The 27,014-nt window shown below is 48.8% G+C and overlaps 7 protein-coding genes across 7 annotated transcripts; 2 read left to right on the top strand and 5 right to left on the bottom strand.

Moving 5' to 3' along the window:
* Positions 1 to 579: 579 nt before the first annotated feature.
* Positions 580 to 1,384, bottom strand: FMAN_15145 (uncharacterized protein; the record flags this gene model as incomplete). The annotated part of the gene is made up of 3 exons (XM_041822513.1): positions 580 to 1,107; positions 1,226 to 1,267; positions 1,331 to 1,384. The coding sequence occupies 3 exons, from the start codon at positions 1,382 to 1,384 to the stop codon at positions 580 to 582; spliced, it is 624 nt and encodes a 207-aa protein (XP_041688185.1).
* Positions 1,385 to 1,763: 379 nt separating this feature from the next.
* On the bottom strand, positions 1,764 to 2,902 carry FMAN_15144 (uncharacterized protein; the record flags this gene model as incomplete). Its single annotated transcript, XM_041822514.1, has 2 exons — positions 1,764 to 2,738; positions 2,786 to 2,902. The coding sequence occupies 2 exons, from the start codon at positions 2,900 to 2,902 to the stop codon at positions 1,764 to 1,766; spliced, it is 1,092 nt and encodes a 363-aa protein (XP_041688186.1).
* Positions 2,903 to 3,399: 497 nt separating this feature from the next.
* FMAN_15143 (putative threonine dehydratase, mitochondrial precursor) lies at positions 3,400 to 4,622 on the bottom strand (the record flags this gene model as incomplete). Its single annotated transcript, XM_041822515.1, has 2 exons — positions 3,400 to 4,301; positions 4,349 to 4,622. The coding sequence occupies 2 exons, from the start codon at positions 4,620 to 4,622 to the stop codon at positions 3,400 to 3,402; spliced, it is 1,176 nt and encodes a 391-aa protein (XP_041688187.1).
* A 2,153-nt stretch (positions 4,623 to 6,775) lies between these two features.
* FMAN_15142 (uncharacterized protein) lies at positions 6,776 to 8,546 on the top strand (the record flags this gene model as incomplete). The annotated part of the gene is made up of 8 exons (XM_041822516.1): positions 6,776 to 7,137; positions 7,218 to 7,279; positions 7,345 to 7,370; positions 7,442 to 7,460; positions 7,522 to 7,634; positions 7,689 to 7,695; positions 7,758 to 8,376; positions 8,429 to 8,546. The coding sequence occupies 8 exons, from the start codon at positions 6,776 to 6,778 to the stop codon at positions 8,544 to 8,546; spliced, it is 1,326 nt and encodes a 441-aa protein (XP_041688188.1).
* A 357-nt stretch (positions 8,547 to 8,903) lies between these two features.
* FMAN_15141 (polyketide synthase) lies at positions 8,904 to 17,341 on the bottom strand (the record flags this gene model as incomplete). The annotated part of the gene is made up of 17 exons (XM_041822517.1): positions 8,904 to 9,788; positions 9,839 to 10,141; positions 10,189 to 10,360; positions 10,410 to 10,813; positions 10,863 to 10,940; positions 10,992 to 11,192; positions 11,242 to 12,162; positions 12,213 to 12,238; positions 12,292 to 12,388; positions 12,442 to 13,727; positions 13,778 to 14,078; positions 14,127 to 15,220; positions 15,271 to 15,957; positions 16,013 to 16,136; positions 16,187 to 16,406; positions 16,454 to 16,762; positions 16,818 to 17,341. The coding sequence occupies 17 exons, from the start codon at positions 17,339 to 17,341 to the stop codon at positions 8,904 to 8,906; spliced, it is 7,632 nt and encodes a 2,543-aa protein (XP_041688189.1).
* A 1,937-nt stretch (positions 17,342 to 19,278) lies between these two features.
* On the bottom strand, positions 19,279 to 24,289 carry FMAN_15140 (uncharacterized protein; the record flags this gene model as incomplete). The annotated part of the gene is made up of 14 exons (XM_041822518.1): positions 19,279 to 19,498; positions 19,548 to 19,922; positions 19,985 to 20,068; positions 20,122 to 20,796; positions 20,852 to 20,902; positions 20,953 to 21,148; positions 21,205 to 21,537; positions 21,583 to 21,745; positions 21,798 to 22,522; positions 22,571 to 22,804; positions 22,862 to 23,141; positions 23,196 to 23,428; positions 23,485 to 23,998; positions 24,074 to 24,289. 14 exons carry the CDS (start codon positions 24,287 to 24,289, stop codon positions 19,279 to 19,281), a joined length of 4,299 nt encoding a protein of 1,432 aa, XP_041688190.1.
* A 1,091-nt stretch (positions 24,290 to 25,380) lies between these two features.
* Positions 25,381 to 26,540, top strand: FMAN_15139 (uncharacterized protein; the record flags this gene model as incomplete). The annotated part of the gene is made up of 5 exons (XM_041822519.1): positions 25,381 to 26,024; positions 26,073 to 26,146; positions 26,197 to 26,231; positions 26,284 to 26,456; positions 26,510 to 26,540. 5 exons carry the CDS (start codon positions 25,381 to 25,383, stop codon positions 26,538 to 26,540), a joined length of 957 nt encoding a protein of 318 aa, XP_041688191.1.
* Positions 26,541 to 27,014: the final 474 nt, after the last annotated feature.

The following is a 27,014-nucleotide window of genomic DNA, read 5'->3' on the forward strand; positions in this document are numbered from 1 at the left end:
TTTCTTTAGGCTGGCATTCAACATTACAATATTCTATATATACAAAAGCACTTCGGGATGCGAATTGGCCAATTCGTCCGCACAGGGAAAACCATCAGTGAGAAAGCACCGAGAATTGCGTTACGAGGCACAAGAAATGGCTTGGCTGCGTCAGCAAGCGCCTGCGAGTCACTTTTCTCAGGTCATTTTGGGGATCGGGTATCGATTCGTCCGCTCTTTTGTTGGGATCCGCCAATCCCAATAATCCTGCAGCTTACTACGAGATTCCCGTAATCCCGCAATCCTAATCCTGTCATCCCTCAGCGAACCCAAGTCCGCGATACATGTCGGGCAGATGTTAGATCGGTTGCATTTTCTGCAGGCATTTCCTGCAGTCAGTGGGTGAGCCACTGAGTCGCTTCAACCATAGCGCTGTTTCCCCATGTCATTTTAATCTCAGTGCATCAGACCACTATAATGCCCACTAAAAGACACAGCACAGGCCCTATAGGGCTGTTATTCAGTTCATATCCAGGAAGAGACCACCATTGAGCGTCGAGGGGACTATTGACAGATGATCAATTCGTATCTTTAGCGATCTCAAGCGACATAATCGTACAGAATGCGCGCAGTCTCACTAACACTCCCCTTCTTGAACGCAACACGCGCCGTCCATCTTCCCTTCTGAACCCCCCAAACCTGCTCATTCTGCCACGGTTCAGCACTACCAGCCCCCGCACTCTTGATGCTAATCCGAACGACCCTCGTCGTCTTCTCATCATAGCCCTCCCAGCCTTGCTTGAGAAACTCAACAACGTCTCCGATAGTATGAGGTTCCTTGATCAATTCTTCAATCGTGCACATCCAAATGCGACTCTTCGTCTTGCCAATCATGGGCTCGTCTTTCTCCTGCTCAATGCCATCCATCACGCGCACGTCAGTGTTGTCGGTTTGAAAGCCAACGGCTCGTAGAGGTGCTGCTCCAATGATGCCGAGACCCATTACGGAGGATGTAAGCTTGAAGTGGTAGTGTGAGGCTGCATCGCTTGGATCAACGGGTTCCACGATGATGTGAATTTTGATCTTGGCTATGCTGATGACTTTGCGGATGGCATATGGAACGCCTTGCTAAACTCATTCAAATAAAAATTAGTTAGATCTTGAGGCTTGTATAAGAGGTAAGAATAATAGATTTGATCTCTCGGAGAGTTGGGTAGAGATGGACGATTCAACATATGTTTCTTACCAGGGCTTGAATTGGGTCTTGAGAATCGCTCTCTAGATTATTCTTGGAGTCGTTAGCATATGAAATTCTCTATCAGAAAGAATCTGGCGTATGATGGAAACGCACCTGCATAAACACAGCATCGAAGTTTGGCAGAGCCAAGTCCTTTGGCACAGTCATGGCGTCGATTGTTGCAGCTTGATGGGTAAGCTTTTGAGATTTAGATTCCGCGCCTAATACCTGTCTATTTTATATCAAGCAGGATCAATCCCTAGACCTGGTTGGTTCCGAGCTTTTTGCAATGTACTGCGAAGCTCGGGGAGATTATACCCCGATTAGCATATCGACTTGTTGCTTATCTTTAGCTCTCTAGAGTGCCTCGAGAATGGGAAATGGTTAGTTGAAAACACCTCATGTTCACTTGTATACACCTTTCTGGCTTCATGAATAGCTGCAGTTTATATCTAGTTGTATCGTGAGGATGAGATCCTGAAGAGTTCGCCAGTTCCGTCCCTTGTAGCCCAGTTATTGAGTCCTGGATGAACCAGTACCATAGTAACTATTCGATCTTCATACGATCAACCGCTCCAAAACCTCTGACTGGAGTGAATCCCGCTTTGGTAGCCACCACGTTGACATAACCACTGAACTGCGATGGAAACCCGGTATCTTCATCAGCTTCGATGACCTGATCAGGCCTAGGGCTCGTAACGCGGAGTTCCGTATCTTCCCACTGAATGGTCCATTCCTGCGGGTACTCAAGGCCTGTATCTGGTGATATCCAGATATTGGTACTCGAAGCCGTCAGGTTTATAGGAACCACTGAGTCTCGACCGTTGAGCGAACTTCTGACCGTAGCAAACATCTTCTGGCCATCCACGCGATCCTCCCACTTCCAAGCACACATAAGCGAGATATCCAACCATTCTGATTCTTCGAAATGAAGCATGATCCAATCGAAGGAGTCCTGAAGTGAGCCGTATTGCCTATCGTACCACGCGAAGGACTGTTCTGGGACAATGTCAACCTTTTCGCCATTGACTTTGAACGAGCCTTCAGTGCGTCCTCTAGGAACTGACCACTCCCAGCCGAGTCCCCCGCCGACTTGATATGACCCGAGAGCCGCGTTGAGCAAGATGGGAGACGTGAAATAGAAGTTAAAGTCAAACTCCACGTTGTCCGCCGAACTGTAAGTGTGAAGACCATGTAGCGGATTCTTGTCGATCGCCTCCATTCCATAATCCTCGAAGTTCGCTCGGAAATCACCATCGCTAGTCCAAAAGGTAGTGTAATCCGGAGCAATTCGATCGTATTTGTGGAAGATCGTAGGGTCAGTCAGATCAAGCACCGATGCTCGGTACACTGGTTTAGAGCCCTCGATATCAGAGGCGTAGCTCATCAAGTGAGAAGCGATGTAGTAATCGTGGCCATTTGAGCCATGAACAAATGCGTTGATCCAGAATGAGCCATCGATTTGAGTCCATCCTTTGTGTTGAGAGTCAGATATATTGAAGTTTAGAGGATACAAGTCGATCTGGGGGATTTTAGTGAAGGGTCCAAGTGAGATCAGTGAGTACTCACTGCGCCATTGAGGGTGAGGTTCGCATTGTTTGGTGGTAAGAGGGGGCGGACAGGAGGTGTGGCGGCCGAGAAAACAGCGATTGGGGAGAATGCTAAGAGGAAAAGGCTGGTCCTCATTGTGAAAAGAATCTTGGTTGGGTGGGAGTGTTATCAAATGGTTTGTCTGAGTTGAGGCTATAGTATCTTCTGTTATAGCGGAGGCATATGCTCTTCTTATACAATTTCTCATATTTTCAGCACTCTAAGATAATGAGATGGAGATGCAAATTCGATCTATCTACGAATCGAGATCTTCAACTCAAGATCAATGCTTATTAGAATTCTTAACAAGATAATGTAATAATTACAAAGGTGGCACCAGGAATTACTAACTTTGAAAAGCCATGCCGATCAAAGATTTACCCAGAATCGAAGTTCTTAATCTTAGGCTTAGACTCGGCATGAGGCGGATGGCCGTGACATAATCCTCATGCAGGTGAAGTGTCAGCAATCCGGCGCAGCATTTTTCTACATACAGTTAATGCATGCAGCGCCAAGCATTGGATTGTACAGAACGCCATATCATTTAGTGTAGTTGCTCCTAGTTAGATGTCTTTCTATGCTCTTTGCCTGTATTAACTATTCCAAAGTCTCGCGTCAACATCAGATGCAAAGCTGGCGCAAGTTTCAGCCCCAACGACAGTCGTGCTGCTAGACCATCCGTCACCAGCACAAGTCGATGCTGACCCTGCACCATGCATCAATGACTCTATCCCATTGTCATCATCGCCCCCCAAAGCCATCTCAGCCAACGAAGCCTGTTTGACAATACGTGATATCTCCGAAAAGTCAAGTTGAGCCTCTGACGTGATCGCAACAAAGTCTGCTTCTGAACCTAAAAGTCCATTCGACGTAATCCAGCTCTTCATCCCAGCAACAGCTAGTGCGCCCTCTATGTTCAGAAGTTGTCTTGTGTCTTCGTATATGTTCTTTGTTGCTATCAACACCTCGTCAATAGTAACTTGGACGATGTCATCTATAACATCGCTGCAGATCCGGGCGACTTTTGCGCCGACGTCCCTCGATAGCAGGTGCTCTTCCAACGTCGACTGCCCCTTGAAGTTCATCAATCTTGAAATGTCTGCTGAGTCGTGAAGTTGTACTCCGACGACCTTGATTTGAGGAGCAATGCGCTTGAGATATATGCCCAGGCCAGCTATCAAAGTGCCGCAAGCAATCGGACAGAAGACCGCTTGAACCTGAGAGGAAATCGTTTGCTGTATTATCTCTTGTCCAACTTTCCCGTGGCCTGCAATGACATATTCATCCCCAGGCTGAGGAATGGAGATCAGGTCATGAAGTGACTGCAGCCGCAAGGACTCCTCCTTCGTGGCATCGGCATTCAGTCCGTGCAACTTCACTGTACTCCCGAGACGCTTCAATTCCTTGATCTTGGCCTTTGTGGTATTCCCCGGCAAAACTATCATCGATGGTATTCTAAATACCTTTGCCGCATATGCTACAGCTAGGGCATCGGCTATGAGACTTTAGACACGGGCTTGTGTATTCTGGGACTTGACTTACACGCAGAAGATGTTATGACGCCTTTCCATCTCCTTTCCTTATCCAAGTTGGCCATCCTATTATATATCCCCCTCAACCTGTAGGAGTATCCAGGCTGTGTATCTTCTCGTTTGAACATGACATTGCATCCAAGTTCTTCACTGAGTCCATGTGCTTTTGTCAAAGGGGTAGGAGTGGCCACCTCATGCACCCTTGCTGTCAGGATTAGCTGCAGATACTGTGCCAAATTAGCGTCAGCTGTAGCTAGACATTCGATACTGCCCAGATCATACATCGGTCAAGTCTCGTGAGTGGTTACAGATCGCGGAAGTGGGAGACGGGTCCACAAGGCTTGATTGCCAACTGTTGATATCGTGGTGTTTCGGTGTACGACTCAGCGAACCATGCTTTTCGAAAGACAAGAAATAGGGGCTCGACCGCTGATACATTTTATCGAAAACAGTAGACACAGGCCGAGATGATATGAAGTTGTTGTACGCGAGTTCTTCGTGGTGAGGTTGATTGTATACAATAAGCTCCCGCGCATCGAAAATGTTTCTGCTTCAGCGCAAATCGAAATCACAGAATAAATACTTCTAGGTATCGAGGAGACTTGTGAACAGTTCAAGGTAGGGTGGGTTACTTCTCAGCTTCCTAGTAGATCTCGTGTTTTGGCATGGAGCATGGCCTCTCTACCAGATTAAAGATATTATCACTATACACGATCGATCTAACGAAGGTACCGGGTATAGTTAAAAATCGTGTACTTGCTCATCAAGATACAGGTGGTGGTCTTTCGAATTGGAGATCCTTTAATGCGTGCAGGATCCGATGGGGTAACTTTGCCCCGATGATCAGGCCGACTGCATAGAATTGGCAGATCATCCTGCATGAATCTCACCTGAGGTTTAGCAGGTCTACCGCATTGGGGTTGTATGTATCTAACCTTACTTGAATTGCGAATCCTTAGAGATAAGAGCAGTTACTAAAGAACATACAACTTACAGTAATACTAGTTATAACCTATAAGCAAGGAAAAACACCTATTGGTTTTTCTAACTGGCATAACCGTAATAACTAGCAACTGGGGTAGTATAATATAAGTAAATTATATATAAATAAGAAAGCCACTTAAGATTTTACTAACTTAGAACTTTATAAATTAAATATATATAAGTACACTTATGCCACTATTTAACTATTTAGAAATAAAATAATATATTTTATAGTAAGTAAATAATTTAAATTAAGATTTAAGTTACATATAATATCCTCAAACTTAAATCTTATTCTATATAAAACAATTAAATATATAATTTTAACTTCTCTAATAGATTATTTTATCAAGTTACACAAGTCCTTGGTCTTAACGTACAGTACAGAGTACTCGAGTGGAGATAATACGCTGGGCTTAGGGTAGCTATGGAGGTTCGATGTATCGAAAACACCAACATGAGACAAAAGAACCCTACGATAAGCTCCACGGTAGCACTGAAATGGACAAAAAAGGCATAAATAATTGCGTGCACCAATAAACAGGAGAGGGTAGCCTACAAACACGAGGGAGAGGCTTTGTAAGTCTCGTTTGCTGCTGGAACCAGGAGCATTTCAGAGGAGCTGGATATGGGTCGGGTCACGCGACAACACGACCACCAACAAACAATTGCATTAGAGCAAACAATGAGATGCCAAGGACACGGGTCAATAAACAACACGAGAATGTTCAAGTGAGTTGTTGATCTCTCACAATTATTGTTGTATTCGCAATTATTCTCAGACTTCGGTGGCTGAAAAAGAAGCCACTGATGATCAGCCGATCTCGGTATTTTCTTTGCTCCCGAAACCAAAGAGCAAACATGCGAGAAAACAACGCCTATTAATACCCAGTCACTCATTATGTGACGGATGCGAAACTAATGCTACGCGCAATGTGATAAACTCTAAAGTGCGGGCCAGAGCTAACAACCCGTTTGTCAGTTGAGGACACTGAGCTAAACTTGACAGGGCTAGCACTCTGATGATCTGTTAGAGGGCGAGACAAACAAACAAGGGTGCTCTCAGCCCGTCTCGGTACCCAACGCAGCCAACGTCGGGGAACAATTTTTTCCTTCTCTCTTTTTCTACATAGAAGAGTAGCATGACCCCATCCCGCGCAGGTTCTGCGTCCCGTGTCTTGTGTGCTGCTGTTGGCTCTGCTGTTGGCTCTGCTGTGCCAATCTGAACCCGACGACGTCAGAACTGCATGTCTTTCTTGCAGCAAGCAAGCAAGCAGGTTTGACAGCCGACGAAAGTTATTTTATTTTTGTTACCCTTTTCCCTCAAATCGACACCATCTGTCAAACTAAAACAATTTAGCAAAGGAAAAAAAAAGGGAGACGAACCGACGAGCAAAAACCCCCCCAAGCTGTTAGGCTTCGGCGCGGCCCGCCGTGTTTATTAGCAACGAAAATGGCTCACTCGATGGACAACAATGAACGCGACTCGAGCTCGACTCGCAGCGGCGGCGGCGCTGGCGCTGGCGGGGGGTCCACGGAATTTCTACAGTCATCAGCCATGGCAAGGCCCCCTGCACAGACGACTCTCACCGCCTCATCATCGTCCAACTACGCCTCTAGCGTGTCTAGTGACAGCCAGATGCAGACAGGGGGTCTCCCCGGGACACCTGTTACCCGGCGCTCAGGCGGATGGGACCGGCAAACGCTCTCCCCGGCGGCGGCTGCAAGGGAAGACCATGTCGTTAAGACCAACAGTATAGGGGACTCTTCTGATTCTTCGGATGAGTTTGTTGCCAGTTACAAGCCCATGGAACGGTAAGTTCTCACAGATCAGAGGGTGATTCACTGATTGGTGGGTTGGCTCCATTGTTTGCTCCGTTGCTAATGTGTCTCAGTGGGTCACGGTCCAAACGGTTCTTCCAAGCATTCGTCGCCAAATTCACCAAATCCTCTGTTCGTTCGTTTCCCCCCCTCCCCTGCTCTGCAGTAGCATCCGAGAATTAACCATACGACGACGAACAGGGTACGGTTTGGTGCCGAATAGCCAGGTATGTTGCAATCACACGCTGTGATAACGATACGGGTACGGTACTCGGATGCTAATACGCTTTTGGCTTAGCAAGAACAAGACCGAAATGGTATGATGCCATGACCTCGGTACTCTTTAACCCGCGGATGTACTGATAAGATTGCGCTTAGTCATTCAACATACCGTTATCATCAATATCTTCAAGGGACTTCACTTATCGCCGATAACCTCGAAACCAAAGCGTGTGCTTGATGTGGGCACTGGACCTGGAACATGGGCATTAGTACGTTCTCAAGAAATCTCATGATGTGAAATTTGGCTGACATTGAGGCTCCAGGAATTTGGTATGCCTAAGGCTTCATGGCCTCTCCATGGCCTTTTTGTTACTGATGCTAACATTTGGCAGCCACGAAATACCCTTCATGTTCTGTGTTAGGCGTCGATATTGAACCAGTCCATCCAGCATATACAAAATCCAACTGCAGCTTCAAGACATTCGACATTACACACGACTGGGATATTTTCAATGGCGGCAACTTCGACTTTATTCATATCCGACAATTAGGCGACATTGGAGACAAGAAGAAGTTGATCAAGTCAGCGTTTGATAACCTGAAGCCAGGAGGATGGGTCGAATTCACAGAATGGATCGCGATCCTACAATCACCAAATCACTCATTGAACGGCACAGCATTCCGAAGATGGAACGATTTAATGGAGCAAGGGATGCAGAATTTTGGTACAACGCTGAAGTATCCGGAAAAGTTCAAACCGTTCCTACAAGAGGCTGGCTTTGAGCGCATCATAGAGACGAGACACGGAGCGCCGACGAACGCGTGCTATCCTGGGAAGAAGTTACAGCGCATAGGACATCTTATGACACAGAATTGGCTGTTCATTCTTGAGCCATTGACTATGCCCGTTTTTACACAGGGCCTGGGTTGGCCGCCGGAGCAGGTCAAGAAGTTTCTGGTGGATGTGAAGAAGGAGATTGGGAATACGAAATACCATTCATTTATGACATTGTGAGTACCAAACCTCTCATTTCTATAAGGGCCATAGCTGACAATCATGCAGAATAACCTTTTGTGCCCAAAAGCCGGCACCTGGATCATCAACGCCATCGAATTCCGCGCCGGCTTCGGTCTCGGCGTCAGTGTCGACCTCTATGTCGGAATCTTCTATGCCGCGATGAGAAATATATCATGTTGGGTTACGGAATATCGAGTCTCTAGACTAGACCCTCTGATGGGACTGAATTGCATATTTTGGTGTTGTATAGCATTGTCTTTGGCTCGCTGGCTGCGAGGGTTGGTTTCAGGCGTGATTATGAGGAGGAGAGATATCTTGTAAGGGCATATATACAGATAAATACAGCTATGCGGAAAGAATATGATATCAGAAGCAAAGAGTGTATTTGATTGACATGCTATATCTATCATGAAGCTATAACAAACGAAATGCACCTAACAATCTGCAAGCATGGAAATACGGAAAGACAAGAGCCGCCCCAATCTGTGGTATACCCAAACACTAAAGAGAACCATCATATTCATGCAACAATCATTCTAGAAACCCTAGCTGACAAATCCTGAATACTATACGGGTTCGTCAAATCATTAATAGGCAGATCAATCTGGAACGCATATCGCGCCCAAGATCGAACCTCAATCGCAATAAGCGAGTCCATTCCATACTGAATCGCCGATCTCGAAGGCTGGATATCGCCAACCTTGATCGACAGTACTTGCGCCAGCTTGGCAACAAGAGCAGTGCAAACAAAGGGCTGTAAAGCTGCCTCTTTGCCTTCGGGTGCGTCACCCAATCGACCGAGAGTGTTTCGGAAGGCCTTGACAGCTGTTTGGACTGCGCTCTCGCCGCTATCAGCATCGGAGTCAAGAGCAGCGTTGTCAGCGGCGCGAGATCGCAAGAGCCCGAACTTTGCGTCCTGAGCCCAGGATTGGTACTCTGCTGTGGCTTTGTCGATCATGCCGAAGCTGAGAACAATCTGGCTCTGGACGAAGCCATCGTAGGTAGAGTCTGTGGTGAGATTCTTGGGTGACCCTGTTGCGATGGCACCCTCGACGACACGGAGAACATCTCGGACTGTGATGGGTCTGAGACCGCGGGATAAGAGGGAAGCTTGGATCTCAGGGCGCTCGCTGATGTTGCCGACGTCCTCGACGAACCCGAGATCAACAGATGAGGCGGGAAGTCCAAGGCTTTGACGGTATCGGGCAAAGGTGTCGAGGAAAGTACTGCTTGCGGCGTAGTTCGACTGACCCTCGTTACCAAGGACACCACAGCCTGAACTGAGCATGACAAAGAAGTCAAGGTCTTGGTTGAGGAGGCTGTTATGGAGGTTCAATGAGCCATTGACCTTTGGACCAAAGACGGCATCAAAGTCCTCGAGAGTGATATCCTCAAAGAAGCAGTCCTGGCTCAAATTAGATACATGAAACCGATAGCGATTATGAGGAGACTTACGCTAAGCTTCAATGCAGAGTGAATGACTCCACCGATAGGAGTATCGATGGAAGCCACAAGTTGCTCGACGGCTTCAGAGTCACCAACGTCACACACTTCAACTCTGGCATTGCAGCCATATGATGATAGCTGCTGCAGTAGATCACCAGACTCTGAGGCGCGAGCAATAGAGCTGGTGGCCAGAATGATGTGTCGAGCGCCATAGCTAGCCATCCACACGGAAATGGCGCGGCCGAGACCACCAAGACCACCCGTGATGATGTAGGTCTTGTGGGGGTTGAAGCGGGAAGTTTTAGGTCGTATCTAGATCATGGTTAGATAAGTCTTGTCGCTGAGAGTGAAACACTTACCTTGATCAATTGTTGATCGTCCAGGTTGGCTAGTGATACAACCTGTTTGCTCGGAGTACCTTCGATCACTGCCGCAAAAGACGACTGGAGATAGTCAAGTCCCTTCACTGAGACTGAAGTGTCAACATCGATCTCTCGCTTCTCAACCATGTCGATGACTTGGTCAAGCAATCTAGAAACAACGTCAGCTAAGGGATGCGCAAGGAGACAGAACCACTTACTCTCCGAGATCCTGTTTGCTCTCTTGATAAGCATCCGCCAAATCAACAGAAGCAAACATGACATTCTTATTTGGAGTAAAATATCCCTCATTGCCAGAACTCTCCCCCGATGCAATCTCGATGTACGTTCCACGGTTCGCGACTAAGTGAGCAAAGTCTGCATATTGACCGGACTTGGTGTTCAACACGAGCTTATATGCTTGGAAGGTCGTGGAGCGAGAGACGCTGGAGCGGCTGGTGTTGGTGGGGTTTACAAAGATCTTGGCGGAATGAAGGCCGAGTCTGGTGAGGATGGGCTTGGTGGTTGCATCGCTGATGGCGGCGTAGACGTCGAGCTTGAGGGCTGTTGCGGTCTTGATGAGGGCGATGCCTTGGGCTGAGGATGCGTTGACGATGAGTATTTTCTGTCGCTGAGTTAGTGGTGACTGGTGGTGAAGTATGCGTGATACACACCTGTCCTGTTGATACTCTTGCTGGTGTTGTCAGAGCGTACAAAGCAGTAACGAAGTTTGTAGGAATAGCAGCAGCATCCTATAGCAAAGTTAGCCATACATGGGCACCGGACAATATGATTCTTGTTACCTCGAATGAAAGCGAGTCTGGTATCTTGCTACAACAGTCTGAAGGTGCCAGGTACTGCGTTGTGAAAGTCCCTTGGCCGACAACTGCAACGCGATCACCTGGGCTAAGCGACGAGACATTGGCACCGCATTTTGTAACGACACCGGAGCACTCGCGACCGAATGATGTCGCTGGAAGAGACCCTTGGGCGATGAATCCATCCTGGTGCACTGTTAAATCGACTAATATCGAAGAAGGGAGATGTACTTACCCGGTCGTCAAGTCCGACAGCCTTGACCTCGACAAGAACATGTCCATCCGGAATGGCGCTGGACGCGTCATCTTGCGCCATGGTAAGACTCTCCAAGATACCAACTTCTCCCATGACCAAATGATGAGGAGCCTTCGCCACCTCTGTCGAAGGAGCATCCATCTTGCGAGCAGGACCATAGGCATTCTCAAGAGGAGTATCGTTGACAAGTCTGCATGTCCAGAGCTGCCCGTCTTTCTCAGCGATCTCGTAGTCCAATCTAGAGATCGGGTCATCATGCGAGTAGTGCGCCCGCTCCAAGACGTGGTAGATGACGTTAGCTGTGATATCACCATCGCTGCTCAGGTCAAGAGTGTACAGCTGGCATTGGCTGTTTTCACCTCGGAGAGTACGTGCGAAACCTGTTACTAGACCTCCTGTGGTGTTCTGCGGATCGAGGTACACCTTGCGAGTGACCCAGATGCACTTGATAGGCTTGGTAAGCCATGATTTCAATGCGGTCAGTTGCTCTGGCTGAAGAGAGGCGAGGAAACTTCCTTCAGTCTCGTCAACGAGGATCAACCATTCTCCAGCCCATTCGCGCGAAGCAAGGTCCTCAAGACTACTAGAGCTTGCAGAAATACCACGCGTGCCGAGATACTTCTGGAGATGGTCTTGAGTGGACAGATCACTAACGACTCCAGCGATGTGCACTTTCTCCTCAGAAAGCGGCTTAGGTGGAGTGTACTCAACGGGCCTGGCTCTAGCCATCATAACGATGGTGCTCGACAGTTGTTGAGTGTCGGTCTTATCGTGCTTGGCCTCGATCTCAGACACACTGTCAAAGTCGGCGGCGAGTTCACTGCGCCATTCGTCGAGAGTGAGCCCTGGGCCAGAGCGGCCAGGTGATCTTGGGCGGAGCCACCAGCCAGTTAATGGTCCCTAAGGGAGAGTTAGCGTTGAGGTTTGGAACATGGGATGTGAGATCTTACCCAAAGGAAGTTGGCTGAAGTTAGATCTGCAAGCATCAATGTTAGCAAAACCTTCAGTGACACGAGTGATGTTACGTACCCTCTGACAGCTCACCAACCAAGAGGTATCCATCGTCGCGCAATAGAGAGCGAATGTTCTTCATCGCGAAAGGCAGATCGGCAGTGGCGTGCAGAACCTAGTCAACTGTGGTCAGTATTTGAAGGAACCTTCACAACGTCTGAGACTTACATTAGCCGCAACAACAAGGTCATACTTCTCAGTAAAGCCCTGCTCAGCAATATCCTTCTCAATGTCCAAAGTCTTGAACTCAATCCTATCCCACTGCGCAAACTTCTTCTTGGCCTTGTCAAAGAACCCAGCCGAGATATCAGTAAACGTAAAAGACTGGTACGCGTTCTTCCCTCCCGCTTTGGAGAACCCACGCAGCAGCTCTGTAGTCGCACCGCCAGTTCCAGCACCAATCTCCAAGATCTTCATGTTGGGGTTCTTGTGCGCTAAGAGCTCGGCAACGGAGAGAAGTTTCTGGTTCATGCTGGTGGTGAAGATACTCTCCTCGTAGAAGCGGTAGAGAAGATCGTTTTCGAGCCATACTGCTAGGGCTTCGACGTCGCCGCGGAAGATTCTGGACATGTTGATGGCGAGTTGGGATACGATTGAAGCATCGACGGTTTGGGAGATGCCAGAGTTGGCGACGACGTTCATGATGGCGTCTTGGACTGTTGCGAAGCCGTTTTGTTGCTTGTGGCGAGCTGCTAGACGGTCCTTGTGAAGTTCGGCTTGGTCGAGGAACCATGAATGGTAGCTGAGCAGGTGAGGAGCCAAGTCCTCGCCCTTTTCGATACCATTCTCGACGATGAGTGGGATTAGCTCCTTAACCAGGTTCTCAAGGTTGACGAGCTTTTTCTCTGCGGGAAGACTTTGGATCTTGATGGAGCTGAGCATGGGGTCACTGCTCGAGATGTCGCCGATGTCAGGCTTCCAGGTGAGCCTCAACCAGGGAAGTGTAGTGTTGTCATCACTTGTCGCCCTGTCCATCTGCAGACCCTCCACCACAAAGAAAGGTCTGGACAAAGAATCGTAGCACTCAACACTACCTTGAATCCTGCTAAAACCAACAGGCGATGTGTTGGTAGTACAAGACGCAACGTCCGTGTTCTTAGCAGGCATACGGATCGAGATCCTCTTCATCTTGGAAGGAAGAAGTAAGGTATCAATCTCTTGGAAGAATCCAGAGCGATTGGCCAAGGCAGGTGTTTGGAGCGCAGCGTCCATCATAGCTGGGTGCAGAAGATATCGCTGGCCTGGAACAGGGGATTGAGCAGTCGATGTCATGTCGATCTTGGCAGAGCAGGCAGACAGACTAGGGCGGACACGAACTTCATTGAGAAGCTGAAACTTGGGACCGTAGCCGTAGCCAACGCGTTCAAGAGCCTTGTAGTAGCTCTTCAGTGGAACCTTGAGCGGCATGTGGTGCCATGAGGTTCTGCGGCGGAGAGCGGCATTATCTTTGCTCGCTGGAAGACTGTTAGCTTGAATCACCATCTGATTGACATGAGACACTTACTTTCGAGGACTGCTGCTCTACCGTGACAATGACGAATATCGACATCGCCTCTCAGCGAAGAGATGGTAAAGTCATACCATGTCTCCTCAGACTTGACATTGTCGTTGTCTGGGATGAGTGTGAGGAAGAGATCGATGTGCGATTCGTCAGGAAGAATGATGGAGTTGGAAAAGACAAAGTCTTGAAGCTCGAACGAATGGTTCGCCCAGTCAATCTCCTTGTTCTCTTCCTGTACTTGCATCATGGCCTCAACCACCATCGCAATGCCGGTAGTGAAGGAGAATGTCACGATACCGTTGACCTGTCACACGTTAGTCTCGCCATCAATAGAGCATAGTCTTTCGCGTACCTGATGGTCAACAAGCCAAGGTGCATCTTCAATCGACACCTTGTTCCTCCACGTCGGAGCCGAAGGATTCACTCCTCTGCAGCGAGATCCCAGAATCTCATGTCGCGGTGATTTCCTGAACCGCCATTCCTGACTGTTTCGTGGCTCGGTCCATGGCGTCGATGAATAATCCCAGGCATAAGCTGGAAGGTTGTCTTGAATGTGATTGGGAAGACGTCCAACCTTGCCCGCGATCTTGTTGACTTGGTCCAAGTCCAGTTGCTTCCCATTCAGAACCAAGTCTCCAGCGAGGTTCATGAGCTGCTGGCTTGAGTCTGCGCTTCGGAGCATCGTGGCAAAGAAGGGAAGTTGAGAAGAGCCAGGAAGGGACTTGACAATCTCGGATGTTGGGCGAGAGAGCAGAGAATGAGGTCCGAGTTCGACACAGAGATCGAACTTGCGGTCTGATGAGATTAATGCCAGTGTGACTGCATCGGTGTAAAGAACTGGGGAGACGAGATTGGCTCCCCAGTAGTCAGCGTCAACCTCGGTGCCCTTGAGCTCAAGACCAGTAACAGATGAGTACATGGGAACCCTCCCAGCCTTAGGGTGGATGACACCCTTGAGCTGACCGACATACTCATCCACAACAGTCTTCATGGCGCGAGTATGGTAGGCTCGAGTCACTGCAACAGCTCTAGAGACAATGCCATGAGTGCTGAGTTCAGCAGCTACGTTCTTGACTCCTTCAGCAGAACCGGCGAGAGTGAGATTCTGAGGGCCGTTGAAGCAGGCAATCTGCACATCGTTTCGCTCCAATGCATCTTGCAGCTCCCTAGCATTGGGTGCGCTCCTGGTGGCTAACATGGCACCCGACGGGGCGTTCTGACAGGCAATGCCTCGGTAGTAAGCCACAGTGATGGCCTCTTTGGCTGTGAGAGCACCACAGGCGTAGGCAGCGGCTGTTTCTCCACCTGAGTGGCCGACGACAGCGTCGGGGAGAACACCCCAGCTTGAGAGAACATCTGTCAGCGCGATCTGAACCGCCATTGAGAGAGGATGTGCGAGAGCTGGTGAGTCAATCTCTTCTTGAGAGAGCTCAGTGGTAAGCTTGTCTGTGAGTGTGTTAGTAGCTTTCAAGCTGAGATGATGTATCTGGACATACCTATCAATGACCAGGTCGGTGTCTTGGATGACTGAAGTTCCCTTACAACCTCTTCGAGAGTGTACAAACTATTGCGCGCCACAGGAAACGCCTCGAGGAGACGCTTGCCCATCTGCGACCACATAGCTCCTTGGCCGGTGAATGTGAACAAGACTCGCGGTGACCCGCCACTTGTCGGGTCAGTTCCAACCTTGAGTGCGTTGGTATCCAGCTGCTGAATAAGACCGTCAACGGACTGGGCAACAGCGAATGACTTCCATGGCCGGATGTTGATCTGGCTTCGAGCGTTGAGTGCTTTGACAAGAGGACTAGTTAGGCTCTTGCACTCCTCGTGCGACTTGAGGAACTCTAAGAGGTTCTGCTCGTTTGTTTCTCGAGAGCTCTTTGAAGCGCCGGATGTGAAGAGGAGGAAGTACGGGTCGTCGGTCGTCTTCCCGTCTTTGTGATGGCCGTTGACACCGTTGGTACCGTTGACACCATTGGTTCCATTGATACCATTGATGCCATTGAGTCCGTTTGTACCATTGGTTGAACCATTGGTCAATTGAGGCGGTTCGTAGAACTCGACAACAGCATGGGCAGTCGATCCACCGATACCAAGAGAGTTGACGCTTGCTCGGCGGATGGACTTGGATGGCCATGGCTGGGGAGCAGTTGGAACACGAACTCTCCATCCGTCAAAGTCAACTGAGAAAATCATCGTTAGTCGAGGTGATCAGAAGCCAGCAAAGAGGGTACATACTCTTGGGGTTGGGTGTCTTGTAATTTGTGTTGGGAGGAATCTCGCCCTTTTCCAGGGCCAAGACTACCTTGATGAGACTGCTCAAACCACTGGCAGCCTCTGAATGCCCGACGTTAGGTTTCGTCTGCTCACATTAGCATATATTGCACTAAGAACAAGAAATGATTGACTTACAGAACCGACCCAGAGTGCATCTTGGGTCTTGTGGCTTTCGGAAAAGACTGAGCCGACGGCGCCCAACTCAATGCAGTCACCAACGGGAGTACCTGTTCCATGACACTCAAAGTATCCTGTCTCGCTGAAATCATCAATTCCCGCTTGGGCATAGGCCTGCAAGATGGTATCTGCCTGAGCTCGGCCAGATGGCTCCGTGATGGCTGGAGTGGCACCAGAGCTAAACTGTTAGTGTCTAGGTCTTGGGTCAAACCGGTGGCGACCTACCTGTTAGATGAAGTACCCCTGATGACCGCTCGAATGCTGTCGCCATCTCTGATAGCATCGCTGAGCCTCTTAACATAGACTGCATTGGTTCCTTCACCGCGTCCATATCCATTAGCGCTAGCATCAAATGTCTTACACTGACCATCCGCAGCGATAGCACCGAGACGGGTCAAAGACAATGCATAATCAGGACTCAGGAACAGATTAGATGCACCAATCACAGCGCCATCACACTCCCCAGCCTGCAGTGCTTGGCAGGCAAGATGAAGGGCCACCAGGGCACCCGAACAGGCAGTATCGATGGTGACACTGCATGAGGCGTCAGCACTGTAATCGCCTCTTTTGGGAAAAAATGACGACATACCTGGGTCCACCGAGATCGAGTGCATGGCTGATGCGGTTCGCAAGCATGGTTCGTGTCGTTCCGATAGCGATGAACGTTGGAAGATATTCAGGGTCCTGCATGAGCATGTCGTGGTAGTCACTCACAAACATGGCGCAGTAGCAGCCAATCTTTGACTTTGAGATTGTTTCCATCGAGATGTTAGCTGACTCGAGACACTCGTAGACAACCTCAAGCAGCTGCTTCTGCTGAGGATCCATGGCTGTCGCAGTGTCTTTACTGATACCAAAGAACTTGTGATCAAACTGCTTAATGTCCCTCTTGACGAAGTGAGCTCCCCTAAAGGCCTGAGCTCCCTTCTGATTAGGATCCATGGAGAGAAAGTTCTCAGCATTGAATCGGTCTTTGGGTATCGCCGTAGCAGACGAGCGGCCTGCTCGGACATGGTCCCATAGGTCCAGCGGCTTGTCGATTCCGCCTGGGAGGCGACATGCCATGCTCACAATAGCGATTGGCTCTCGCCATTGTGGAATCTGGGAAGGCATTGCAACAAAAAGACAAACGTTAAAACAAATTGGGGTATACTGATGAAATTCGTTCCAAAGTCTGGTAACTCTGGGGGGCAAAAATTACATGAAAAGAGTATGGGATAGTTCGTGACACCACCGGCAGCGGCACATACATATGGGACGACGGCCATCGACTGGCCATGATACGCTCGCTCGGTAATCACCACATGAGAAGACAGCGCGTCCAGCTTCCTGGTTCATTGTCTCCACACCAGTTCACAAGGGTCCGGCGTGTTGGTTGCTAGCTCCACGAGCTACTGCACTGCCATTGTCGTAATATCAATCACGGGTGGCGCGTGATCTAGCTCTCACTGGTCTAGTTTAGATGCAGTTACTTGGTGAAATATCGCACTATGGATGCAAGAACAAGTCCTTAAGTGCCCTCCGCGCCTCTTTTGACGATCGGGTCCGTTTCTGGAATGGTTCTGATGGGGTTCATGATATGACGCTTGCAGTAGCACCAACATAGCGGGTCCGAATCCTTTCGAGATATGGGGGCGAGGTAGCCCGTTTCAGGTACGAAAGCGAGGAGAAAAAAAGCAATAAATGCACGGGAATTACATGGAGTAGAGAGAGTTCCATCTGCGCCAATTTAATGCTATACAAGGCTTATTATGCTGGAAATAATTCTCGCGGAATCGACTCGTCGACTCTTGGTCCGGCGCTAACACGATATCCTTGCGGGCCGTAGTGTAGAAATGCGACATCGACCCAGAGATACGGCGCGTCCCTAGCTTACGCCGGGGCGAATAACCCTTACCTGGCTCTCTAATCTATGGGTAGCGCTGGCTCTGATCATCGCGACGCGTGGGTATCAGATGAGTGATTTAGCACAACGGGTGATACGGGAGCAAACAGTTTGTGTATATGTATGTTGGTTGCCCCCTGATGTCGCAAAAAGGTTATTTGCTTCACCGTTTCCTCCGCCAAGGCCGGTAGTTAATACTGTGCCTCAGGAGGACAGTACCTTTTGTGCTACACACACTGCAACACGGAAATGAGCTCCAGCCGTTTGAGAACCAACCGCGTGGTAAACCAAGCTTTACGGTTCATGCTGCAGATGATGGGTCGGCTGTCAGTGCGGGATAAACCCCCCCTGTCCGACTCCAACCAATGCGGTACCGCCACGCAAACATCCATTGGAGAGACCGTCTGCAGGTTGGTTGCTAGCTTAAACTTCGGGTTGGTATGTGTTCCCTCATCCTGCATATGCACTGGTGTTTGGGTCCAGCCCGGAGATGCTTCCAGTTATGTATGGTATAATATCAGCACTACAAACATTATCATAAAGCTCTGACCAGTGGGTGACAAACTAGATCCAGTTATTGAGGGGTAAGGTAAGCAGCAAACATCAGCAGATCCGACGCTAGGTTAGTTTTTAGCTATGCGATGGACTTTGGGAGCAGCTGCGCCTGCGCTAATGCAATTGCAGGCTGTGTAGCGCCATGGTCTAATCTGGGTATATCATTGGAGTTGCAAGATCCCGAGGCTTTGCGAGAGATGGGCAGTGATCTGACAGAACGGAACAGCCGGATAAGCAGTCGGCCATGATTGCTACGACCAACAGAGGCCACGCAGGCACGGCGTGGAAGCATCGGGAGTCTATTGAGATAGTTTGGCATTGAGACTTACAAATCGGATGTTCACGAACTGTAGAAAGGTGCAAGGGCCATCATGATCACCGATCATCTGACTACTGTTGGATTATGTGCCAGGAAAAACAGCATGCTTTAATGGTGGTTGCATATTGGGGCTTTTATCACCATGCCAAGACCAGGATGGAATACGAAAATAAGAGATAGAGATACTGGAATTACACGATAGAAATCTAATTATAACTGATTGCTCGGCACACCAGGCGTCATCATGACAAAGACGCCTGCAGCATGCATTGCATAATCTTATCCTCGAGGTCAAAGCTCGCCAGCCGAGTACAGCTGTGCGAAGCGAGAGGTTGGCTGGCGCAGCAGTTCCTTGGGATCACCCTGCTCAACAATCTTGCCATCATCCAGTACTAGAACAATATCAAACTCAACGATCGTTGCAACCTGATGCGTGACACAGAGGACAGTGCTATCAGGGAATGTGTCAAATACTGTCTGGCGCAGCTGTGTCTGTATGTCATTGTCGACGCTGAGACGATTAGCTGTGAACTGTAAGATGTGTCACGTGTGCTGCTTACTGGCTTGTAGGCTCATCCATAAGCACAAGCTTTCCCTTCTTGAGGCAAGCTAAGGTCATGGCAAATAGCTGACGCTCTCCGTGGGAGAAAGTGTCGCTTGAAGCTATCATGTCGAGACCGCCTCCTTGCTCGATGGTCTGCCATAGGCCTGTTTTCTTGAGGCCTTGGATGATCTCTTGCTCGTCTGAAATGCCAAAGAGCTTGGCGTACTCTCGTATACTTACTGAAAGGATGAGAGATTCTTGCGGGAGGACTACGAACCGAGCCCGCAATTCATCCTTGGCCAAGGTTGATATGTCAACATCGTCAATAGTGATGAGACCTGAAGACACCTGTACCAGGCCGAGCAATGAATTGACTAGCGTGCTCTTGCCACTGTTAACAGAGGAGTTAGCATCTTGAAAGCTGAGTACTGTGTCGGGTTGCGAGGAACATACCTTCCCGTCCGGCCGCAGATGGCCATCTTGGAACCTGGCTTGATATCCAGTGTCAGATTTGAGATAGTTGGAGGCAACGAGGTTCTACACCGTAGATTAGTTATCCGAACGCTCTGCCGTTGAGATATTGCACGTACGAATGAGTCAGCGTTACATCGCTGAAGTGAATCTCGCCCCTCGATGGCCATTCCACCGGAGGCTTCGTATCCGACTCATGCTCCGACTGCGTGTCTTGCGTAAAGTCTCTGATACGAGCAACTGCACCGAGTGTGATCTCGAGTGAAGTCCAGAAGAAGACAACACCCTTGACCGACTGTCCAAGTCCCACGATGTTGAACAGCGCAAGACCGAGGCTGCCACCACTGGTGTTCATCTGGACAACAGCGATGGAAATAACAACAAGGGCAAGAGTCGCCACGAACAGGTCTACCGAAAGGTTGAGGGTGACCTGTGCAGACTGCAAAAAGTGAAAGGGCACTTGCGATCGCTCAAGAACCTCAATTCCTCTTCTCAAGTACCATGCTGCCCAGCCATATGCACGCACAGTGGCGAGTCCATCAAGAGACTCAAGAAGGAGGGATAGGACAGGCGACCTCGCCTCGATATCCATGACACGAAGTCTTCGAGACGTTCGAAGGTAAAATTCATGGAAGAACCCAATGACAACGGCAATTGCCAAAATTGCAAAGCCGGCGTAGTGAGATTGGATGGTGACAACGACGCACTGCGCGATAAGCATCAGCAAGTTCATCGTGGCGCCAACGAAAGCTAGCGGTAGCTCCATATCGGTGATCTGCAGGTCCTGGCTAAATCTAGAGGCGGATGCGATTAGCGAATGTCTGTGCACAAAAGTTGTGGTTGTCGTACCTGTTCAATGTGACTCCACTATCCGTCTGGGAGAAGAAATCCATTCTGGCACTAAAATACCGTTAGCAAGCGCGAAAGGAGTCTGAACCAGGGAAGCACACTTGAGTGTTGTGGTGAGAATGAGATGGTGAAATAACGCTGCAGTTCGCACTGCGATGCGCAAAAAGAGCCATACACATGCTGAAAAGAGAGCTACCCAGGCCATCGAGCCAACTCCAAAGAAGATGCCATAGAATGACGGGAGCGTATCGATTTGGTTTTGGAGGCTCTTCTCCGACCATAGTCCAAGGTATATTTCTATCGATGGTCAGTACTAGGTTGATAGAAGTGCTGAGATGGGGCCGTTGACTTACGCGGGAATATGACACCTATCACGAATCCCAAGCAGAGGAATAGAAAGACGATAAAGTCCATCCAGCCAATGACTCCAAAGTACCACTTATACACTGCCCAATCACCATTGGCGCCTTTCTTGAAAGCAATGTCGTTTGTGATTGTAGTATTTGGTAGTTCATCAGAGTCTTGGGCTCTAGGTTCTCGTGCGGTTGCAGCGTGGTGAGATACTTGTAGCACGTCATGTTCGAGCTGTTCTATACGCGGTGCAATCTCGGCGTATGTACCTTGCCGAACAACGCGGCCTTCGGCGTTGATGAGGATGATGTAGTTAGCGAAGGGGAGATATCTCGCTATATGCTGTTAGTGGGCGTAACGCAAGGCAGAGGTGAACTTACGTGAACTTGTGGCGAGGATAGTCGTGGTGGGTGCGCTGCTGAGAATACCTCGGGGCGCAAAGATCTCACCGAGGATGTGGCGCTCAGTGTTAGTATCAAGACCTACAAGACAATCGTCCAGAAGAACAAGGGTGGCCTTGGAGTAGATAGCACGCGCTAGAGCCTAGAGCCATGATTAGTCCACGTAGTGTGTCGTACTGAAAAGTGTCACTCACGATGCGAACCTTCTGTCCTCCACTAACAGATTGTCCATTCAGACCACAAAGATGTTTATCGCCGTCGGTAAGATCCTCAATATCCTGGTCAAGCGCACATGCATGAAGCGCCATGCGATAGCGCTCCTCGTAGAAAGGCAAGGCACCGACGATATTCTCCTTTATGCTGATATTAGCAATCCAAGGCGTTTGGTCGCAGAAAGCAACCTGCGAATCATCGACAGACACGGTTCCAGATGACGGTGCAAGATCGCCCAACACAACACGCAGAAGAGTCGACTTTCCACTGCCTGTCGGCCCAGCAATGACAGTCAATCCATGAGCTGGTACATCAAACGTAGCATCCTTGATGATCGCTTCACCATCTTCTGTCCACTTTGCGTTGACGTTCTGAATCTTGACAGCCACGTCGGTGAGGACCTTCTTCTCGCTCGCACCACCAACAGAGCTCTCATCTGTACTGATACTGGCATCTCTGATGGACTTTCGAGGATCTGTCCAGGTATGCTGGTTGAGAAAACTTTCAATGCGCTGCAGTGAGCCGAGGCCTACCATGATGGCCATGACGTGGGAGGTGCAGTCTTGTATACTCGAGCTGACAATGTTGAAGAGGGTCATGACTTGAAAGGCTGTTTGGGCGGTCAGGATACGTCCTGATGATTTGTCTGCTACGGCGTTGTGGACACTGAGACCCAGAGCAGGGAGCATGGTGAGAGAGGTGAAAGCTATGTATTGATAAGCAGATGGTCAAAATGAAGATGGTGGCTACTCACATAAGGTTACGAGTGCGATTAGCTGAAGGCGGAATCTCTTGGACAGCTTGATCTCTGATTGTCTTTCATCTTCCAGCATGGTCTTTATCGCCGGCGCCGCGCCCATCTGCTTTATGCTCTTGATACCTTTCAAGACCTGTACTGTCTTGTGAAGACGCTTCTCAATGGCCGCCATCCAGTTCTTCTGGAACCTGCTGGCGCGTCCCGACCAATAACCTCCAAGCAGAAGGGAACCTGTCGAATCTTAGCATTCTGACATAATAATAGGACGGCGATGGTTATTCGACTCACCTCCAATCAGTCCCAAAGTGACCAGGGCTGCAAGGCCAAGCTGTGCTTCGATAAGCCATAGCCCAATGGCAACAGATACAAAGCTCGCCCAAGCATCGTGTATCTTTCGAACTCCGAGCTGTACGCGTTCGACATCAGCCGTCATCATTGTTGTACTAGAATCTCCTGTGTCCACGACTCGATCTAGAAGCAGTGATTGTTGGTAGATTCGCATCGATAGATCAGCACGGACGACGGTGGTGGCTCGAACAGCGCTCTGCTCGTACAGCGAAGAAACGAACTAGTTGGTTCTTATTAGCGACATGCCCACGATCCAGAGCGGATGAGATCTTACTGCGATGCCATAGTAGACAAGAGCATATGCTGCAATGAGTCCATCACCTCTCTCATTCGAACCCTCGGTCTTTGGTTTCGAGATGTAGTCGATCGCTCGACGGACGAGGAACGGTTGGGCAAAGGTCAGGGAGAGATAGCATAGGCGGGGGAATATGGGCGCTAGAAACTCGTAAGTGTGTGAGGAGAAGATCTCTTTTGCAAGCTTGATCGGCGCCTGCTTTCTTTTTGGTCCTGAATACTATTAGCAACCTTTACAATAATATGATGGGAGAATATCGGGAGTATGCCTTTTTCGGTCGGCCTTAACTCGGCATTCTGCAACTTGGTGTCAAGCTTGGAGAGATGTTCAGTCTGCAATGGTGTACGATATCCAGCCCAGAAGATCGGCATCATTCGCAGCATAAGCGCACGTTCAATGATACCGTTGCTCTCCTCCGGTGCATCGCATAGTTCATGCCTGTTTGCCAACGAACACTTCCACAGCATCTCAGTGACCAGGGCGCAGACCTTGGTCGCTCCTAACACCATAACAGCAATGGCAGGGTCTCGTCCATCTTGCATTCGCCAAAGGGTTCTAGCGCGAGCGGCATCCATGGGGATAGTCGACAGGAGGTACAGAACCAAGATGGACGAGGTGCGTACCGCGCGCTGATGCTCCAGGAAAGACAGACATGCTAGTATCGCGGAGCCGACTATGCCAATACTCCCCGCGGCAATACTGGCTCTCGTTCGTGTTTCATCGCGAATCGAGAAAAGCGCGACAACGCTCGCTTGCGATCCAAGTACTAAAGTCCATGCGATCTTGACGCCATCACATTAGTCTCAATGAGTTTTGCTTGGCGCAAGGGAGGACAACGGAAAGAAATCGGAACATACCAACTTCAGCGGCAATATGAAACAGCCCTTGAATATCACCGGCTTCTTCCAAAGTCGCGTCACACGAAAGATAGCAAGGCAAATAGCGATACAAAGAGGAAGAATACAAAGAATCGTCTCCTCAAACAACAGAGTGAAGTCAAAATTGGACCCGCATCCCTTGACGACGGGTCCAAAGGTGTCCTCGACATGGAGGAGACAGTTGGGAGGCGGCATTCTTCGGAATTCGGATTTTCTGATTCGATCAGAGACAAACAGAACGATCAACCCTCTGCAAGAATCAAGGGACGTTCAGAGATCTAATCGAATGGGCTGTCGGTAGAACGGGCTCCCGCTGTAATTGAAGGATCAGGATCAGGAGCCGGGGGTTCGCTCGGAGGAATAATCAGCCCGATCGGATGGAACTTTAATACGGGATCTGCTGACCGCAAATACGCTCTGTGCAACGTGAAAAGCCGCTGACTTTGGTAAACAGCTTTTATAGATAGCTTGCATTGGTAGAAGGATGTTTTGAGATAAAGTATTATTGATGTTGAAGGATTTGCCTGGTCGTGCTTGGCGGCTCTTGTTTTCTAGGCTAAGATGATCCTTCTGGAATACGGGATCTACAGCGGCACGTGGGGATGATGGGGTGTCTGTGGAGATCAGGCATGAAGACATTTTTTGCTTTTAAGCATTCAAGAGCTTGCTGATAAGATATTTTTTACTATTATTTGGACTTAAGCTTATAGTAAAGATATTTATAATATTAAGAAGATAAGTTTACCTTTTTAAAATATTTTATATATATTAAAGTATTTACATTATAACTTATTATTAATAGAATATTTAATATTTAAAGATTATATCTCACTCTATATAAATCTTATATACTAATAAATAAGGCTTGTTAATAGCTAAGTGTTATGCATTTAGTATATCGTCAGGCTCAGCCTTATGCATTTAAGTATTACAGCAATAAAAGTCAACAAGAACAGTGTAAGAGTGGAAAGCAAGCCTCACCTAAGATATAAGTTAGTGCGCCCTTATGTCGAAAAATATACAGCTTTAGTGGGACATGTATGAAGCTAACCCGATACTCCATGGTTGATCTACAATTCTACCAAAGAGACGTGCGCGTCAGTAGATGCCCCAGTCTTATTATCCACTAATCGATGACCGCACTCATGTACTGGGCAATATGCAGATGGTTGATAGGGCGGAAGAGTGTTTTCAAGGACCTCAGACCACTATTTATACGTCTCGTAACAGACCTTAACTTCCAGAAAAAAGGCGTATCTATCTATCTATCGATCAGAATCACCATTATGTCGTCCGACCGCCACCATGTCCAAGTCTTTACAGACGTCCCAGCAAATCTCCTTCGCCTGCTCGAGGCTAGGCTTCCCCAATCCATCACCCTCCTCCGTCGTCTACAGTTCACGGCCTTCCCTACAGGTAAGACGGACTCTGCGCGAATCATTGTCGCATCAGACGTGCCTCTCCAAGAACAAAGCGACAGCAACACGATTCGGCACTTCACAGCAACCTACTTAGACCCCTCTCTCGGTCTCGAAACCAACATGTGGATCTATTCGACTTTCGAGGACTCTCATGGAGCAATACCGGCCTCTCCCACTCTGTCTCCCGACGAAGACGCCCTCTGCCGACAGCAGATCATAGCTGTCCTCAACGAAGCCAGGCACCAAGCGAGGGTCTATCCTATCCAACCTCTCGCGCACCCTGATCACATATTCATCGGCTCGCTCAACAACACCGTGCGCGAAGTCGCCCTCGCCAGCGGGCTGCGCTTCGGTCCGACTCCCACGTACGAGTATGACAAGTTCATCTTCCGCATTGACAAACTGCCGCCGCCTCACGAGCTTGGACTACCATCCGGTATGGTTTGGGGATCAGGTACGATTCGGGACTGCGAATTGGTAAAGGCTCGGACAAGCATGCCACGTAGCGTGTAAGCAATCGTAATGTCAAATCATCTACGTTACTGATGGGGATGTAGGAAGCTGCTGTTGACACTGCCAAGCCTGTTTATCAAGCTGAAGGACAGGACGCCTGTGGCTTGGGCGTTCTTGGGTAAGTAGAGCAAATCTGCTGTAGAAATCACTTTGTTCTGACCAGATAAGCTGTGGATGGCTCATTGTGTAGCGTCCACTGCGAGGTATGTTAAGACCAATACCAGTGACAGTATGCACGAGACTTATAGCCAGTAGGAGCCCTTCCGCCGTAGAGGGCTTGCAAAGGCGGTGAGCTCTGAGCTCCTCCGCACTAAGACGAGCGCATTCAGCGGCGATAACTTTGCCGCAGCAGATGTGGCGCCGGATAATGCTAGTAGCCAGGCTATGTGTAAGAGCTTAAATGGGAGGGTGCACTGGGCAGGGTCATGGTAAGATGATCAAAACTCAAGTGGTAGTTCACTGTATTGACTGACAGTAATAGGGCCCTTTTAGATGTTAGAGAGGCAGTTTAATTAAGTCATGAGTCCAGAGCATGGTTTACTGACCAGTCATATCAGTGTATAGATTCATTTTATGGAGCTATTTACAAGAAGAAATGGCATTACCAAGACGATTGAGAGACTTCATATAGAAGTTATGCAAGGTTATAATTGGAGACTAATAAATATTATAACAACCGAAAACTATAGGAATTCTAAAAGAGGAATATCAGCATAAAGAGGATTGTAAGTATACTTAGAAATCACTTGCTTAACGTGCATGATAAGCGAGTGCTCCAGACAAGCGAGTGCTCCACCAATCTACACGTGAAGACTCAGAAAGAGAAATAAAACACCACAACATATCTGATCAATTAAAATTAATCGCTAGACTATTCCCTATTAACCTCAATTGACTCTTGACAGGTCCTTGCAGTATGCCCGGTCTTTCCGCAAATACTACATCGCCGAGGCTTTGATCCTTGTGACCTTCCTTGACCACTTCTT

The sequence above is a fragment of the Fusarium mangiferae genome (assembly GCF_900044065.1).
Source record: "Fusarium mangiferae strain MRC7560 genome assembly, contig: FMAN_scaffold014, whole genome shotgun sequence".
Taxonomy (NCBI): Eukaryota; Fungi; Ascomycota; class Sordariomycetes; order Hypocreales; family Nectriaceae; genus Fusarium; species Fusarium mangiferae.